The sequence below is a fragment of the Panulirus ornatus genome, chromosome 47 (genome assembly GCF_036320965.1).
Source record: "Panulirus ornatus isolate Po-2019 chromosome 47, ASM3632096v1, whole genome shotgun sequence".
In the NCBI taxonomy this organism is placed as follows: domain Eukaryota; kingdom Metazoa; phylum Arthropoda; class Malacostraca; order Decapoda; family Palinuridae; genus Panulirus; species Panulirus ornatus.
The window spans coordinates 13,920,029-13,938,802 of NC_092270.1; the positions used below are offsets into that span (position 1 = coordinate 13,920,029).

General features: G+C 41.3%; 1 protein-coding gene across 1 annotated transcript in view; it reads right to left on the bottom strand.

Annotated features, from left to right (window-relative positions):
• Positions 1 to 18,774, bottom strand: part of Rab40 (RAS oncogene family member Rab40) — a 108,798-nt gene that overhangs the window by 21,918 nt on the left and 68,106 nt on the right. The window contains exon 3 of the mRNA XM_071689747.1: positions 8,043 to 8,265. Within this exon, the coding sequence (XP_071545848.1) occupies positions 8,043 to 8,265 (223 nt within the window). The remainder of the gene's footprint in view (positions 1 to 8,042; positions 8,266 to 18,774) is intronic.

The following is an 18,774-nucleotide window of genomic DNA, read 5'->3' on the forward strand; positions in this document are numbered from 1 at the left end:
GACATAAATTGTCGTACAAGTACTCCACCGAATTTCCAGCAACTAACTGATGGTTTGGCACCTCCTTTAGTCCAGACAAAATTACGTGAGGGAACATGAAATCACCACAGCCACCAAACTAGTTTACTGGGTGGCCATAGATGGCACTGTGTGTAGGATGTGCTTATTTACATTCTTTACACTGCACTTCTTAGTGGTAATACTGCAATTTTGTGAGATTCTTAGCTTATTTGGCTTAGATTTAACCCTAGCTGTGGCTTCTAAGACATATGAGAGTGTCAGTTGTGGTGTCAAACGTAAATACTAGTCCATATCAATCCAAGATAAAGTAGAGCTGTTGAAAAAAATGGACTGTGGTGTTTCGGTGCATCAGCTGTGTGACATCTACAGTATTGGTTCATCAACTGTTTATGATAGAAGCAAAGGGAGAAAATATGAAAATTCTACGCAGACAGCAATTCCAAGAAGCAAATGACAATTAGAAAAACTATGAAAGATGGTAAGAGTACTGAGCACAATCGAGTGATGATGGAATGGTTTTGACAGCATCCAAGTGATGGAGTGGACTTGTCAGGTAGCATGATAATGGACCAGGCTAATTTGTTCCACAAAGAACTTAAATTACATGAGTGTGACTATAGTGAAAAATGGCTTCAAAGATTCGAGAAGCATCACAGATTTTGCATGAATAAAGTGTGCAAAGAAAAGCAGTCTGCAAACCACAAAGGAGCTGCCGAGTATGTGGACAAATTTGTGAAACTCATAGCTGACGAGCACCTCAGTCCTGAGCAGGTGTACAATGCACACGAAACTGGATTATTCTGGCAATGCACACCTCAGAAAACACTAGCGAAAGAAGATGAAGAAGACTCCACAGGATTCAAACAAGGGTGTATCTAGGGGAAACAGTGCCTATGGCAAGCACTGAAATTGCACCCATATGACACCAATATTTCTTATTCTTATTATCTCCACCAAGGAGATAATATACACGGCATTTGTTTGTTTGTCTGTGAGCAACTTTCAACAAAAGTTCATGCTGAAATTTTCAAGGAAAAATCAAAAATGACAAGGACCAATTGATTAGATTTTGGGAGTGATCCGCATCATTGTCTGGAACCAGGACGCCATTACGGAAATATCAATTTTTGTGAATAACTATTGAACTAATAATAATATCAATGTATTCCAAAAGCCAAAGATATGTTTTTATGGTCAAGAAATCTAAATCTTTAAGATCCGAATCACTGTCTGGAACCAGGATGCCCTTACGCCACTGGCGCCCACCCCTTCAAGTGGCACCCAGGGCACCTGCCCTACCTGCCATACCATACCATACACCACTAGATTCAAACAATCTAAGGACAGACTTACCATCTCAGGGTACTCAAACATTCAATATTTGTAGCAGTCCATGGTATATTTTAAACTCATGGGAGAAGTATAATTAGTGGGTTAGAGGTGTGTTGATGAATTATTATTAAGTGACCAAGGTTGGTCCGGCAAAATGGTTAATCCGACAAGGCTTTGGAACCAAGAGTGCCGGAAAATAAGTGGTGTAGCTGTATCAAGTGAGCGCTATTTATTCTTCTCTCAAAAGCCATTTTGCTGCTTTCTAATGTAAAAACAGAGCAAAAAAACTTGATCAGGGTTGCTTCAATGCTTTTATCATTCACAATGGTTTCCCCATCCTCGTACAGTATGGATCCTATCCACTCCTTATATGTTTCTCATCAAAGACATTTCTTTCTTATCTATTATTATACTTAAATGCAGTTTCCCACATCAGTGAGGTAGCACCAGGAAACAGACAAAGACTGGCCCATCCACTCATATACACATACATACATAAACACCCATACATGCACATATACATATCAACATATACAGACACATGCACAGACATATACGTATATACACATGTACATATTCATACTTGCTTGCCTTCATCCATTCCTGTTGCTACCCTGCTGCACAGGAAATAGTGATGCTACCCCCTTGCTTCATTGAGGTAGCGAAGGAAAACAGACAAAAAAGGCCACATTCATTCCCACTCATCTAGCTGTCATGTGTAATGCACCGAAACCACAGCTCCCTTTCCACATCAAGGCCCCACAGACATTTCCATGATTTACCCTAGACGCTTCACATGCCCTGGTTCAGTCCAATGACAGTACATCAACCCCAATATACCACATCGTTCCAATTCACTCTATTCCTTGCATGGCTATCACCCTCCAGTATGCTCAGGCCCCAATCGCCAAAAATCTTTTTCACTCCATCCTTCCACCTCCAGTTTGGTCTCCTGCTTCTCCTTGTTCCTTTCACCTCTGACACATATATCCTCTTTGTTAATCTTTCCTCACTCATTCTCTCCACAAGTCCAAACCATTTCAACACATCCTCTTCTGCTCTCTCAACCATACTCTTCCTATTTTGACACATCCCTCTTACTCTTTCATTACTTACTCGATCAAACCACCTCACACCACATACTGTCCTATAACATTTCATTTCCGACACATCTACCCTCCTCCACACAACCCTATCTACAGCCCATGCCTCACAACCATATAACATTGTTGGAACTACTATTCCTTCAAACATACCCATTTTTACTCTCCGAGGTAATGTTGTCGCCTTCCACACATTCTTCACTGCTCCCAGTACCTTCACCCCCTCCACCACCCTGTGACTCACTTCTGCTTCCATGGCTCCATCTCCTGCTAAGTCCACTCCAAGATATCTAAAACATTTCACTTCCTCCAATTCTTCATTCAAACTTACCTCCCAATCAACTTGTTCCATAACCCTACTAACCTTGCTCTTATTCACATTCACTCTCAACTTTCTCCTTTCAAACACTTTTCCAAACTCAAGTCACCAACCTCCGCAGTTTCTCACCCAAATCAGCCACCAGCACTGTATCATCAACGAACAACAATTGACTAACTTCCCAGTCCTTCTTATCCACAACAGAGTACATATTCGCCCCTCTCTCTAAACCTCTTGCATTTCCCTCCCTAATCACTCTGTCCATAAACAAATCAAATCACGGGGACATCACACACCCCTGCCGCAAACTGACATTCACTGGGAACCAATCACTCTCCTATGTTCCTACTCGTACACATGCCTTACATCCTTGGTAAACTGCTTCTAGCAACTTACCTCCCACACCATATGCTTTTAAAACCTTCCGCAAAGCATCTCTATCAACCATATCATATGCCTTCTCTAGATCCATAAATGCTACATAAAAATCCATCTGTTTTTCTAAGTATTTCTCACACACATTCTTCAAAGCAAACACCTGATCCACACATCCTCTACCACTTCTGAAACCACTCTCCTCTTCCATAATCTGATGCTCTGTACATGCCTTGACCCTCTCCATCAATACCCTCCCATATAATTTTTCAGGAATACTCGATAAACTTGTGCCTCAGTAGTTTGAACACTCACCTATATCCCCTGTGCCTTTGTACGATGGCACTATGCATGCATTCCATCAATCCTCAGGTACTTCACCATGATCCATACATACATTTGCATGCATTCCGCCAATCCTCAGGCACTTCACCAAGATCTATACATACAGTGAATATGCTTACAAACCAGTCAACAACACAGTCACCCCCTTTTTTGAATAAATTCCACTGCAATACCATCCAAACCTGATGCCTTGCCGGATTTCAGCTTCCGTAAAGCTTTGACTACCTCTTCTGTGTTTACCAAATCATTCTCCCTGACCCTTTTACTACATACACCATCCTGGCCAAAACACCCTATATCTGCCACTATATCATCAAACATTCAAAAACCTTCAAAATACTCATTCCATCTCCTAACTTCATCACTACCCATTATTATCTCACCATTTGCCCCCTTCACTGACATTCCCATTTGTTCTCTTGTCTTTATACTATACTTTGTCGCTGTCTCTCGCGTTAGCAAGGTAGCGCAAGGAAACAGACAAAAGAATGGCCCAACCCACCCACATACACATGTATATACATAAACGTTCACACACGCACATATATATATATCTATACATTTTAACATATACATATATATACATACACAGACATATACAAGTATGTACATAATTCATACTTGATGCCTTTATTCATTCCCAATGCCACCCCACCACACGAAATGACAACCCCCTCCCCCCGCACACGGACTAGGTAGCACTAGGAAAAGACAACAAAGGCCACATTCGTTCACACTCAGTCTCTAGCTGTCATGTATAATGCACTGAAACCATAGCTCCCTTTCCACATCCAGACCCCACAAAACTTTCCATGGTTTACCCCATACGCTTCACATGCCCTGGTTCAATCCATTGACAGCACGTCCACCCCGGTATACCACATCGTTCCAATTCACTCTATTCCTTGCACACCTTTCACCCTCGTGCATGTTCAGGCCCCAATCGCTCAAAATCTTTTTCACTCCATCCTTCCACCTCCAATTCAGTCTCACACTTCTCCTTGTTCCCTCCACCTCTGAGACATATATCCTCTTGGTCAATCTTTCCTCACTCATTCTCTTCATGTGACCAAACCATTTCAATACACCCTCTTCTGCTCTCTCAACCACACTCTCTTTATTACCACACATCTCTCTCACCCTTTCATTACTTATTCGATCAAACCACCTCACACCACATATTGTTCTCAAACATCTCATTTCTAACACATCTACCCTCCTCTGAACAACCCTATCTATAGCCCACGCCTCGCAACCATATAACATTGTTGGAACTGCTATTCCTTCAAACATATCCATTTTTGCTTTCCAAGATAATGTTCTTGCCTTCCACACATTCTTCAACACTCCCAGAACTTTTGCCCCTCCTCAACCCAGTGACTCACTTCTGCTTCCATGGTTCCATCCACTGCCAAATCCACTCCCAGATATCTAAAACACTTCACTTCCTCCTGTTTTTCTCCATTCAAACTTACCTCCCAATTGACTCGTCTCTCAACCCAACTGTACCTAATAACCTTGCTCTTATTCGCATTTACTCTCAGATTACTTCTTTCACACACTTTACCAAATTCAGTCACCAACTTCTGCAGTTTCTCACCAGAATCAGCCACCAGTGCTGTATCATCAGCGAACAACCACTGACTCGCTTCCCAAGCCCTCTTATCCACAACAGACTGCATACTTGCCCCACTCTCCAGAACTCTTCCATTCACCTCCCTAACAACCCCATCCATAAACAAATTAAACAACCATGAAGACATCACACACCCCTGCCGCAAACCAACATTCACTAAGAACCAATCACTTTCCTCTCTTCCTACTCATACACATGCCTTACATCCTCAATAAAAACTTTTCACTGCTTCTAGCAACTTGCCTCCCACACCATATACTCTTAATACCTTTCAGACAGCATCTCTATCAACTCTATCATTTGCCTTCTCCAGATCCATAAATGCCACATACAAAAATTAAAATACAAGGAGGGGAGAGTTTCAAGAACCCGCTCCTGCCCCCTTTAGTCACCTTCTACGACACGCGGGGAATACATAGTAAGTATTCCTTCTCCCCATCCTCAAATATATCTATAAAATCTTTCAGGATCTCTACCATTGTCTCTTGCAATACTCACTTTGATGAGTCCTTTCACTTGTCTTCTGTATTATATTGCAATGCAATATTAGGTCAGTCTAACTCTTAATCTTGCAAAGATTATTTCAGTGCCATATAACAAAATCTGGGGAGTACCATTTAGGCTTGTTGGTATTGTTTCAGTTGTGAATGGCAAATGAATGTGTCTTGTTGGCCCTTAATTCCTTTGGGCATGAACAAACAAGGGTGAGACTCTTTAATGTGTCACATAACCCATTAGAATCTGCCCTTTTAATGTTAGGGGTAATAATATTGGTTTTAAGGAAGTTGGTTTTGACACCCACATCTTCACTAACCATTTTATGGTCACAAATGCCTGGATGTCCTTAAATACAGGTATTAGTAACTAAGAACTACTGGGATGCAATAACTAAATAAAGTATATTAGCTTACCTCACTGGCTCAATTACAGTTTGACAGAGAAAACTGTCTTCAACAAAGATGAGATGATAACTCTAGAAGATTCACTTTCTACACTTTGCCAATTGATCTCTGAGAGATTAAAATCTCCAAGAATAATTTAGCCTTTTTCCTGTATTGCTTGTTGTAAACTCTCATACATGAAAGTGTTAATATCTGCTAGGTGACTAGGATGTCTATACACTACATTCAGGTAAAGTTTGGAAAATTCTGTGCTACTCTCAACAAACAAGTGTCAACAGCAGCATATGCTGTTGTCTGAATTTCAGTGGGGTTTGGGTAAGATTCTACATACAGTGCAGTTTCGCCTCCTCAACCATCTCTATCCCTTACAAATAATATGTAGTCTGGTAGATTGTACTCGCTCATCAGATCAGTGTTTTTCGCATTCAGATATGTTTCTGTTAAACCAGTGATATCAACATGTTCACTGTTTACCTATTTTGTTTTGGATGGATCTTATACTCATGTAAAGTACATCTAATTTCTTTTGAGTGACTTCTGTACAAGACTGGAGGTAAGATTTGGTGAATGACTATTTCTAAACCGAGGTGTGGTGTGCCCCCATGACTCATCCCCCTGTCATCGTTGTCTGGTGTGAGGAGGGGATTCAACCTGACCTCCCTTGTGTGACAAGTAATATGAACTGACCTCACCTCAACCATCTGTATGATGTGGTCAACAAACCACCCTCTAGCGGCCTTCAAAAAAAAATTTCCCTGCAGTTTATGGTAATTTGATCTATGACTCACATGGCACCTTTATTGCAAAGGTGAATACTGTCTCAAATGTATAATCCACTATCTCCTATAAAGTCGAGCACGGGCCTACAAAGACAAACTTAGCATCCAAGCACAAGCATTTTAGCTTCTCATTTACACCTAGATCTCTAGTTTGGGCATAGTTACATTATATCTCAGGGAGCCCTAATAATATCTGTTAACCGATCTATCTTTCAGGGTGCTAATCAGCTCACTATATTCTTCTATGATGATTTCTAAATTTAAATTCTTTAGGTAAATGTCATTGCTTCCAATACTCACCACTATACATGACATTTTACAGGTACTTTATGTCTTTAACCTTTTGTTTAATGTGGGAAATTCTAACACTGAGCTAGACACTGACTGTTCTCTCAGCTCTTGAATACCCTGCCATGTGCTTGCCCAGATTTCTGATCAATGAATCTCCTATAATTATGGTACAGTTGTCTTAGCTCTTTTCATGCAAGTCGCTGTATAATGCAAACTGACTGCTCGTGAGAGGGGCGAACAGAGGTGGGATGGGGAGAAAGAGGTCCCATAAGGAAGGAGGAGGGGAACAGCTGGATGGGTGGCTGAGGTGTGACATAAACTTTGGAGGTTATGGAATTAGGGTGAGGAAGGACATTAGCTGAGGGGTGGGACTGGCTGAACATAGTTGGTAACCCAAGCAGAATATAAGTCACTGGAACTACTTGGGTGCTTCAGCAACCTGCTAGGGACCACAGTGGGTGGTGTGCACCTTTTCATTGAGTCTGTGGTGCCCAACCCCACTGATAGCACCACCTACACCACTCTCATTTGGGAAAAACTCTTGATTTTTTCACACTACATTTGTGAAACATTTCATAAGAAAAACACAGCTTTTGTTACTTTTTCTGCATCTATTCAAATCATCAAAAACTTACAAAATAAAACTTTATGTAACTTGCATACATAGAATTGGCTTTCCTAAACTGGGAATGGTTAAGTCTTCAGTAAGTATATAACATGTTTTTGTATTCTTTGTGCACCTTTTCATAAAGAGGGTAATATTACTGTGCTCTGAGGAGACTGAAATAATCAGCTGCACGCTGAAAGAAGAAAGTAAGTCCACTACAACAATGGATATATAAATATACAGTTGACTATCCAGTAGAAAACAATCTGGAAAAGGTGAAAATGAATGGTACAACATAAATATCAAGAAAAATTAACATTTGTCCACCTTACCTTTATTTGCTCTCCATAGTCGTTCCATACCATTGCGTTTAAGAGCCAATCTGGAGAGTTCAGTGAAACTTTCCACAATATTAAAGTCACAGAGAGGACTAACTTCGAAAAGGTTCACATGATTCTTTGCAGCATACTGTTCTGCTTGACTCTGGCTCACCTGTCTTTTAAATGCCAGATGCAGTCGGTTGCCTATCAACACCTTTGGCACACCTGGAGCATGCTGGAAGGAAGAAAATAATCAATTTTAAGATATCTGAAAAATCAATATTCATATAACTGATTACATTACTATTCTAACAAAACATAGTTCTTAAGCATTCTTACAAAGGTAAAAAGGTTGGAAAGAAGAACTAACAAAAGAATAGAGATTTACATACAAACACTGATTGAGAAAACAAGAAACAATCATGTTGGTAGAATCTTTAACAGAAAATTCTGACTGGATAAAATACCATCAAAGTCTAGTGGATTTTTTTCCCCAGGATGATTTTCATTCAAACACAGTTGGATAACACTGGAACAGATGGAGAAAAATGCCTCGTTTGCTTACATCCAGTCTCTGTCAAGTGTAATGTACTAAAACCACAGCCACCTATCCAAGACTAGGCCCCACAGACCTTTCCATGACTTACCCTAGGTACTTCATATGCCCTAGTTCAGTATCATCTCTGATCCATATATCCTCTTTGTCAATCTTTCCTCACTCATTCTCTCCATAATTCCAAACCATTTAAACACACCCTCTACTGCTCTCTCAAAAATACTCTTTTCATTTCCACACATCTCTCTTACCCTTACATTACTTACTCGATCAAACAACCTCACACCGCATATTGTCCTCAAACATTTCATTTCCAACACATTCATCCTCCTCCATAAAACCCTATCTAAAGCCCATGCCTCGCAACCATATAACATTGTTGGAACCACTATTCCTTCAAACATACCATTTTTGCTTTCCAAGATAATGTTCTCTCCTTCCACACATTCTTCATCACTCCCAGAACCTCCGGCCCCTCCCCTACCCTATGACTCCCTTCCGTTTCCATGGATCCATCTACTGCCAAGTCCACTTCTCAGATATCTACAGCACTTCACTTCCTCCAATTTTTCTCCATTCAAACTTATATCCCAAATAACATGTTCCTCGACCATACTGAACCTATTTCCTTTATTTTTATTCACATTTACCCTCAACTTTCTCCTTTGACACACTTTTCCAAACTCAAGTCACCAACCTCAGCAGTTTCTCACACATATCCACCACTAGAGCTGCATCATTGGCAAACAACAATTGACTCACTTCCAAGGCCCTCTCATCCACAACAGACTACATATTCACCCCTCTCTCCAAAACTCTTGCATTTACCTCCCTAGCCATCCCATCCATAAACAAATTAAACAACCATGGGGACATCACACAACCCTGTCACACACCGACATTCACTGGGAACCAATCAATCTCCACTCTTCCTACTCGTACACATGCCTTACATCCTTAGTAAAATCTTTTCACTGCTTCTAGCAACTTATCTCCCACAATATATACTCTAAAAATCTTCCACAAAGCATCTCTATCAAACCTATCACATGCCTTCTCCAAATCCATAAATGCTACATATATATCCATTTGTCTTTCTAAGTATTTCTCACATACATTCTTCAAAGCAAACACCTTATCCACACATCCTCTACCACTTCTGAAACCACACTGCTCTTCCCCAGTCTGATACTTTGTGCATGCCTTCACCCTCTCAATCAATACACTCCCATATAATTTCCCAGGAATACTCAACAAACTTAAACCTCTGCAATTTGAACACTCACCTTTATCCCCTTTGCCTTTGTACAATGGCACTATGCATGCATTCCGCCAATCCTCAAGCACTTCACCATGGTCCATACATACAGTGAATATCCTTACCAACCAGTCAATAATACAGTCACCCCATTTTTTAATAAATTCCACTGCAATACTATCCAAACCCACCGCCTCGCCGGCTTTCATCTTCCACAAAGCTTTCACTACCTCTTCTCTTTTCACCAAATCATTCTCCATGACCCTCTCACTTTGTAAACCACCCCGACCAAAACACCCTATATCTCCCACTCTATGATCAAACACATTTAACAAACCTTCAAAATACTCACTCCATCACTATCTGTTATCCCTTCCCCACCTGCTCCCTTCATCGAAGTTCCTCTCTGTTCTCTTGTCTTACGCACATTATTTACCTCCTTCAAAAACATCTTTTTATTCTCCCTGACATTCAATGATACTCTCTCACCCTAACTCTCATTTTCCCTCTTCTTCAACTCTTGCACCATTCTCTTGACCTCTTGCCACTTTCTTTTATGTATCTCGCAGTCATTTGCACTACTTCATTTATTTATTATACTTAATCGCTACTTCCCACATTAGTGAAGTAGCACCAGGAAACAGACGAAGACTGGTCTAACCACTCACTTACACATATATATACATAAACACCCATACATGCACATATATTTATTTATTTATTTATTTTGCTTTGTCTCTGTCTCCCGCGTTAGCGAGGTAGCGCAAGGAAACAGACGAAAGAATGGCCCAACCCACACACATACGCATGTATATACATACACGTCCAAACACGCAAATATACATACCTATACATCTCAATGTACACATATATATACACACACAGACATATACATATATACACATGTACATAATTTATACTGTCTGCCTTTATTTATTCCCACTGCCACCTCGCGACACATGGAATAACATCCCCCTCCCCCTCATGTGCGCAAGGTAGCGCTAGGAAAAGACAACAAAGGCCCCATTCGTTCACACTCAGTCTCTAGCTGTCATGTAATAATGCACCGAAACCACAGCTCCCTTTCCACATCCAGGCCCCACAGAACTTTCCATGGTTTACCCCAGACGCTTCACATGCCCTGGTTCAATCAATTGACAGCACATCCACCCAAGTATACCACATCGTTCCAATTCACTCTATTCCTTGCATGCCTTTCACCCTCCTGCATGTTCAGGCCCCGATCACTCAAAATCTTTTTCACTCCATCTTTCCACCTCCAATTTGGTCTCCCACTTCTCCTTGTTCCCTCCACCTCTGACACATATATCCTCTTGGTCAATCTTTCCTCACTCATTCTCTCCATGTGACCAAACCATTTCAAAACACCCTCTTCTGCTCTCTCAACCACACTCTTTTTATTTCCACACATCTCTCTTACCCTTACATTGCTTACTCGATCAAACCACCTCACACCACATATTGTCCTCAAACATCTCATTTCCTTCACATCCACCCTCCTGCGCACAACTCTATCCAGAGCCCACGCCTCGCAACCATACAACATTCCTGGAACCACTATTCCTTCAAACATACCCATTTTTGCTTTCTGAGATAATGTTCTCGACTTCCAAACATTCTTCAAGGCTCCCAGAATTTTCACCCCCTCCCCCACCCTATGATTCACTTCCACTTCCATGGTTCCATCCGCTGCCAGATCCACTCCCAGATATCTAAAACACTTTACTTCCTCCAGTTTTTCTCCATTCACACTTACCTCCCAATTTACTTGACCCTCAACCCTACTGTACCTAATAACCTTGCTCTTATTCACATTTACTCTTAACTTTCTTCTTTCACACACTTTACCAAACTCAGTCACCAGCTTCTGCAGTTTCTCACATGAATCAGCCACCAGCGCTGTATCATCAGCGAACAACAACTGACTCACTGAGATTCCCAAGCTCTCTCATCCACAACAGACTGCATACTTGCCCCTCTTTCCAAAACTCTTGCATTCACCTCCCTAACAACCCCATCCATAAACAAATTAAACAACCATGGAGACATCACACACCCCTGCCTCAAACCTACATTCACTGAGAACCAATCACTTTCCTCTCTTCCTACACGTACACATGCCTTACATCCTCGATAAAAACTTTTCACCGCTTCTAACAACATGCACATATCTATACATATACATACATGGACATATACATATATACACATGTGCATATTCATACTTGCTTGCCTTCATCCATTCCTGTCGCTACCCTGCCACACAGGAAATAACATTCCCCCCTTTCAGTGAGGTAGCACCAGGAAAGTTAAAAAAAAAAAAAAAAAACATTCATTCACACTCAGTCTCTAGCTGTTATGTGTAATGCACTGAAACCACAGTTCCCTATCCACATCCAGGCCCCACAGACCTTTCCACAGTTTATCCCAGACACTTCACATGCCTTGGTTCAGTCCATTGACAGCACACTGACACTGGTATATCACATCGTTCCAATTCACTCTGTTCCTCTCACCCTCATGGATGTTCAGGCCACGATCACTCAAAATCTTTTTCACTCCATCCTTACACCTCCAATTTCGTCTCCTACTTCTTGTTCCCTCCACCTGGCACATATATCCTCTATGTCAATCTTTCCTCGCTCATTCTCTCCATGTGTCCAAACCATTTCACCACACCTTTTATCCACATTCCAGAAAACTGGCTAGTTTTGAATGTGGCAGGCTTTGTACATCAAACAGACACTGCTTTAGGTTATTAATCTGTATCTTTTCAATACAATTTTATTCTTTATTTTTCACTGTTTATTTCCTATTTTAGGTATATATTAGGCAGTGTTCCAGAAAACCAGAAAAATCTGAAATCTGGGATGTCTCCAGTCCCATGCTTTCCAGATGAATGGTTCAATACCTGTTTGCCCTAGCCTAATTCAGTCACCAATTTTATCGACCAACCCCTAGGGGTGGATGAACAGCTGCGACCAGGATTCAAACCTATGCACTCACCCCTGGGAGGCCCATGAATGACTCATGGTCAAGAAAACTAACCACTACACCAGTGAGTTCAGCCAGTCAGCCACAGTAACAGAAAGCATGCTAAATGTAGAAAAATAAATATAAAACAAATATGATTAGGACTTATCCCTAGGGATAAGGGAAAGGAGAATACTCCCAAGTTATCTCCTGTGTGCAGTAGAAGGTAACTAAGAGGGGCAGGAGCGAAGGGCTGGAAATCTTCCCCAAATGTGCTACTTTCTAAAAGAAGGAACAGAAGAAAGAGACATATGAGGACCTTTTATCCTCTAAAGCTCAGTCATTCATTCTGGATGCTACACTGCTTATGCAGAAAATAGAAAACATGTGAAAGATACTGTAGGAGCCTCTGCAAACATTGCGCTCGAGTTGCCCTCTGCCAGTGGCCTGTTAAGGGTGACACACTAAAGGCTAGGAAGCAGCAATGAAGTTCTTTAGTTATGGAGACTGCTGCCATGGCCTCCCCTTTGGGGAGTTCTATTTGGAACAAGCGTCAGAGATATAAATAATAAATAGACAAGCAGTGAAAGAAAATCAATAAGACTCTGAAATTACAAAAAACAAATTGAAAACAGAATTGCATAATAAATGAAGAAATTGCTTCCTCACAATGAGATCAACCACAGTTAGGTGTTGTAAGTGTGGGTACACAGATAAATGTCTATGTACAGAAGGCGACTAAAGGGGACGGAAGCGGGGGGCTAGAAACCCTCCCCTCCTTGTATTTCAATTATCTAAAAGGGGAAACAGAAGGAGTCAGGGGAGTGCTCATCCTTCTCGAGGCTCAGATTGAGGTGTCTAAATGTGTGTGGATGTAACCATGATGAGAAAAAAGGATAGATAGGTAGTATGTTTGAGGAAAGGAACCTGGATGTGTTGGCTCTGAGTGAAACGAAGCTCAAGGGTAATGGGGAAAAGCAGTTTGGGAATGTCTTGGGAGTAAAGTCAGGGGTTAGTGAAAGGACAAGAGCAAGGGAAGGAGTAGCACTACTCCTGAAACTGAAGTGGTGGGAGTATGTGATAGAGTGTAAGAAAGTAAACTCTAGATTAATATGGGTAAAACTGAAAGTGGATGGAGAGAGAGATGGCTGATTATTGGTGCATATGCACCTGGGCATGAGAAGAAAGATCATGAGAGGCAAGTGTTTTGGGAACAGCTGAGTGAGTGTGTTAGTAGTTTTGATGCATGAGACCAGGTTATAATGATGGGTGATTTGAATGCAAAGGTGAGTAATGTGGCAGTTGAGGGAATAATTGGTGTACATGGGGTGTTCAGTGTTGTAAATGGAAATGGTTAAGAGCTTGTAGATTTATGTGCTGAAAAAGGACTGGTGATTGGAAATACCTGGTTTAAAAAGAGATATACATAAGTATACGTATGTAAGTAGGAGAGATGGCCAGAGAGCATTAATGGATTACGTGTTAATTGATAGGCGCGCAAAAGAGAGACTTTTGGATGTTAATGTGCTGAGAGGTGCAACTGGAAGGATGTCTGATCATTATCTTGTGGAGGCAAAGGTGAAGATATATAGAGGTTTTCAGAAAAGAAGAGAGAATGTTGGAGTGAAGAGAGTGGTGAAAGTAAGTGAGCTTGGGAAGGAGACTTGAGTGAGGAAGTACCAGGAGAGACTGAGTATAGAATAGAAAAAGGTGAGAACAAAGGACGTAAGGGGAGTGGGGGAGGAATGGGATGTATTTAGGGAAGCAGTGATGGCTTGCGCAAAAGATCCTTGTGGCATGAGAAGCGTGGGAGGTGGGCAGATTAGAAAGGGTAGTGAGTGGTGGGATGAAGAAGTAAAATTATTAGTGAAAGAGAAGGGAGGCATTTAGACGATTTTTGCAGGGAAATAATGCAAATGACTGGGAGATATATAAAAGAAAGAGGCAGGAGGTCAAGAGAAAGATGCAAGAGGTGAAAAAGAGGGCAAATGAGAGTTGGGGTGAGAGAGTATCATTAAATTTTAGGGAGAATAAAAAGATGTTTTGGAAGGAGGTAAATAAAGTGCGTAAGACAAGGGAACAAATGGGAACATCAGTGAAGGAGGCTAATGGGGAGGTGATAACAAGTAGTGGTGATGTGAGAAGGAGATGGAGTGAGTATTTTGAAGGTTTGTTGAATGTGTTTGATGATAGAGTGGCAGATATAGGGTGTTTTGGTTGAGGTGGTGTGCAAAGTGAGAGGGTTAGGGAGATAGGGAGAATGATTTGGTAAACAGAGGAGAGGTTGTAAAAGCTTTGTGGAAGATGAAAGTTAGCAAGGCAGCGGGTTTGGATGGTAATGCAGTGGAATTTATTAAAAAAGGGGGTGACTGTATTGTTGACTGGTTGGTAAGGTTATTTAATGTATGTATGACTCATGATGAGGTGCCTGAGGATTGGCAGAATGCTTGCATAGTGCCAATGTACAAAGGCAAAGGGGATAAAAACGAGCGCTCAAATTACAGAGGTATAAGTTTGTTGAGTATACCTGGGAAATTATATGGGAGGGTATTGATTGAGAGGGTGAAGGCATGTACTGAGCATCAGATTGGGGAAGAGCAGTGTGGTTTCAGAATTGGTAGAGGATATGTGGATCAGGTGTTTACTTTGAAGAATGTATGTGAGAAATACTTAGAAAAGCAAATGGATTTGTATGTAGCATTTATGGATCTGGAGAAAGCATATGATAAGAGTTGATAGAGATGCTCTGTGGAAGGTATTAAGAATATATGGTGTGGGAGGCAAGTTGTTAGAAGCTGTGAAAAGTTTTTATCGAGGATGTAAGGCATGTGTACGAGTAGGAAGAGAGGAAAGTGATTGGTTCTCAGTGAACATTGGTTTGCAGCAGGGGTGCGTGATGTCTCCATGGTTGTTTAATTTGTTTGTGGATGGGGTTATTAGGGAGGTGAATGGAAGAGTTCTGGAGAGAGGGGTAAGTATGCTGTCTGTTAAGGATAAGAGACCTTGAGAAGTGAGTCAGTTGTTGTTTGCTGATGATACAGCGCTGATGGCTGATTCGTGTGAGAAACTGCAGAAGCTGGTGACTGAGTTTGGTAAACTGTGTGAAAGAAGAAAGCTGATAGTAAATGTAAATAAGAGCAAGGTTATTAGGAACAGTAGGGTTGAGGGACAAGTCAATTGGGAGGTAAGTTTGAATGAAGAAAACTGGAGGAAGTGAAGTGTTTTAGATATCTGGGAGTGGATTTGGCAGAGGATGGCACCATGGAAGTGGATCATGAGGTGTGGGAGGGTGCGGAAGTTCTGGGAGCATTGAAAAATGTGTGGAAATTGAGAACTTTATCTTGGAAAGCAAAAATGGGTATGTTTGAAGGAATAGTGGTTCCAACAATGTAATGTGGTTGCGAGGCGTGGGCCATAGATAGAGTTGTGCGGAGGAGGGTGGATGTGCTGGAAATGAGATGTATGAGGACAATATGTGGTGTGAGGTGGTTTGATCCAGTTAGTACGGAAAGGGTAAGAGAGATGTAATAAAAAAAGTGTGGTTGAGAGAACAGAAGAGGGTGTTTTGAAATGGTTTGGTCACATGGAGAGAATGAGTGAGGAAAGATTGACAGAGGATATATGTGTTAGAGGTGGAGGGAACGAGAAGTGGGAGACCAAACTGGAGGTGGAAAGATGGAGTGAAAAAGATTCTGTGATTGGGGCATGAACATGCAGGAGGGTGAAAGGCGTGCAAGGAATAGAGTGAATTGGAACGATGTGATATACCCGGGTCAAGGTGCTCTCAATGGATTGAACCAGGGCATGTGAAGCGTCTGGGGTAAACCATGGAAAGATTTGTGGGGCCTGGTGGGCTGTGGTTTCGGTGCATTATAAATGACAGCTAGAGACTGAGTGTGAACGAATGTGGCCTATGTTGTCTTTTTCTAGCACTACCTCGTGCACATGCGAGGGGAGGGGGTTGTCAGTTCATGTGTGGTGGGATGGCGACGGGAATGAATAAGGGCAGACAGTATGAATTATGTACATGTGTATATATGTCTGTGTGTGTATATATATGTATATGTTGAGATGTATAGGTATGTATATGTGCATGTGTGGTTGTGTATGTATATACATGTGTATGTGGGTGGATTGGGCAATTCTTTCCTCTGTTTCCTTGCTCTTCCTCGCTAATGCAGGAGACAGTGACAAAGTATGAGTCATACATACATACCTTAAATAACCTTACCAACTAGTCAACAATACAGTCATCCCCTTTTCTAATAAATTCCACTGCAATACCATCCAAACCCGCTGCCTTGCCAGCTTTCATCTTCTTCTAAGCTTCTACTACCTCTTCTCTGTTTACCAAATCATTCTCCCTAACCCTCTCACTTTGCACACCAACTCGACCAAAACACCCTATATCTGCCACTCTATCATCAAACACATTCAACAAACCTTCAAAATACTCACTCCATCTCCTTCTCACATCACCACTACTTGTTATCACCTCCCCATTAGCCCCCTTCACTGATGTTCCCATTTGTTCCCTTGTCTTATGCACTTTATACGACAAAGTATAATAAATATAAATAGTCTATGTACAGTAGCCAAAACAACTATCTGTCCACACTTCGTGGGAAACAATATGAGACCATGGTCGATAAACATGGGGTCATGAGGGCTGTTCGGGTTGGAAGTTGGTAACCCTGTGTTAATGTGAATGCCATATGTTGATTTACTGATACTTTCATTCGTATTCATTAATCAATTTTGTAATTTCGTAAATAGCCTTACGAAATCACTTACACTGGTATATCTTACCTTCACAATTAAACATAAAAAATATGTAAAATAAGTTTACTATTTTACAGAATCTGTGAAAGCTTGATTTCATTTCGTTAGTGGCTTCTATTTTCCAATAAGCAATTGTCAGTCACTTTAACAGCTTTGTTCTGTAATGGTATATTATCTCTCCTCATATTGATAAACATCTGAATTGGCATCAGAAGTGTGTGCATGAATATCCAAACATATGATATGAACACATATCTTTATAATCTATTTCACTAAGTTAGTATTTTGTGTATCTCCTGCCACCACTATGACAGCATTAAACCTGTGAGGTACAGATGCCACCAGCATGGATGTTAGATTGTACCCCTCACGGCTTGATCACAAATAAAACCCATCAACTTGGTCGTTCCCGGGGTAGTGCGTGTGGTCAGCCACTCCACTGCCAATCAGCTGTAGCCCCAGTCTCATGGTACTGCCTAATCCATAGAGATGGTATTCCAGTGGACAGTGACCGACCGGACAATTTCAGAAATGCTGGACCATAATTGTAACGGGTGACAATGGCTCCCCATGTTTCCTGTGAGATTTCCATGACAAATGGCATGAAAAACATAAAATCGTCATATGTTGGCTCTGATGTGGTTCATGACTGGCAATGAAGCATCTCCTGAACCAGGTTCATAATCAATGAATTTGGTCTCTTGACTTGAATGTTAAATGGCATTAGAATGTCAAAACGAATCATGCACTGCAACCATTACAAAGTAAGCCATACATCAGGAGTGTTAACAACTGTCTCCCTGTGCTGAGGCAGTAATCACATTATCATTATTATTATTATTGTTATTATTATCATTCTTATTATTATTTTTTTTTTTTTTTTGCTTTGTCGCTGTCTCCCGCGTCTGCGAGGTAGCGCAAGGAAACAGACGAAAGAAATGGCCCAACCCACCCCCATACACATGTATATACATACGTCCACACACGCAAATATACATACCTACACAGCTTTCCATGGTTTACCCAAGACGCTTCACATGCCTTGATTCAATCCACTGACAACACGTCAACCCTGGTATACCACATCGCTCCAATTCACTCTATTCCTTGCCCTCCTTTCACCCTCCTGCATGTTCAGGCCCCGATCACACAAA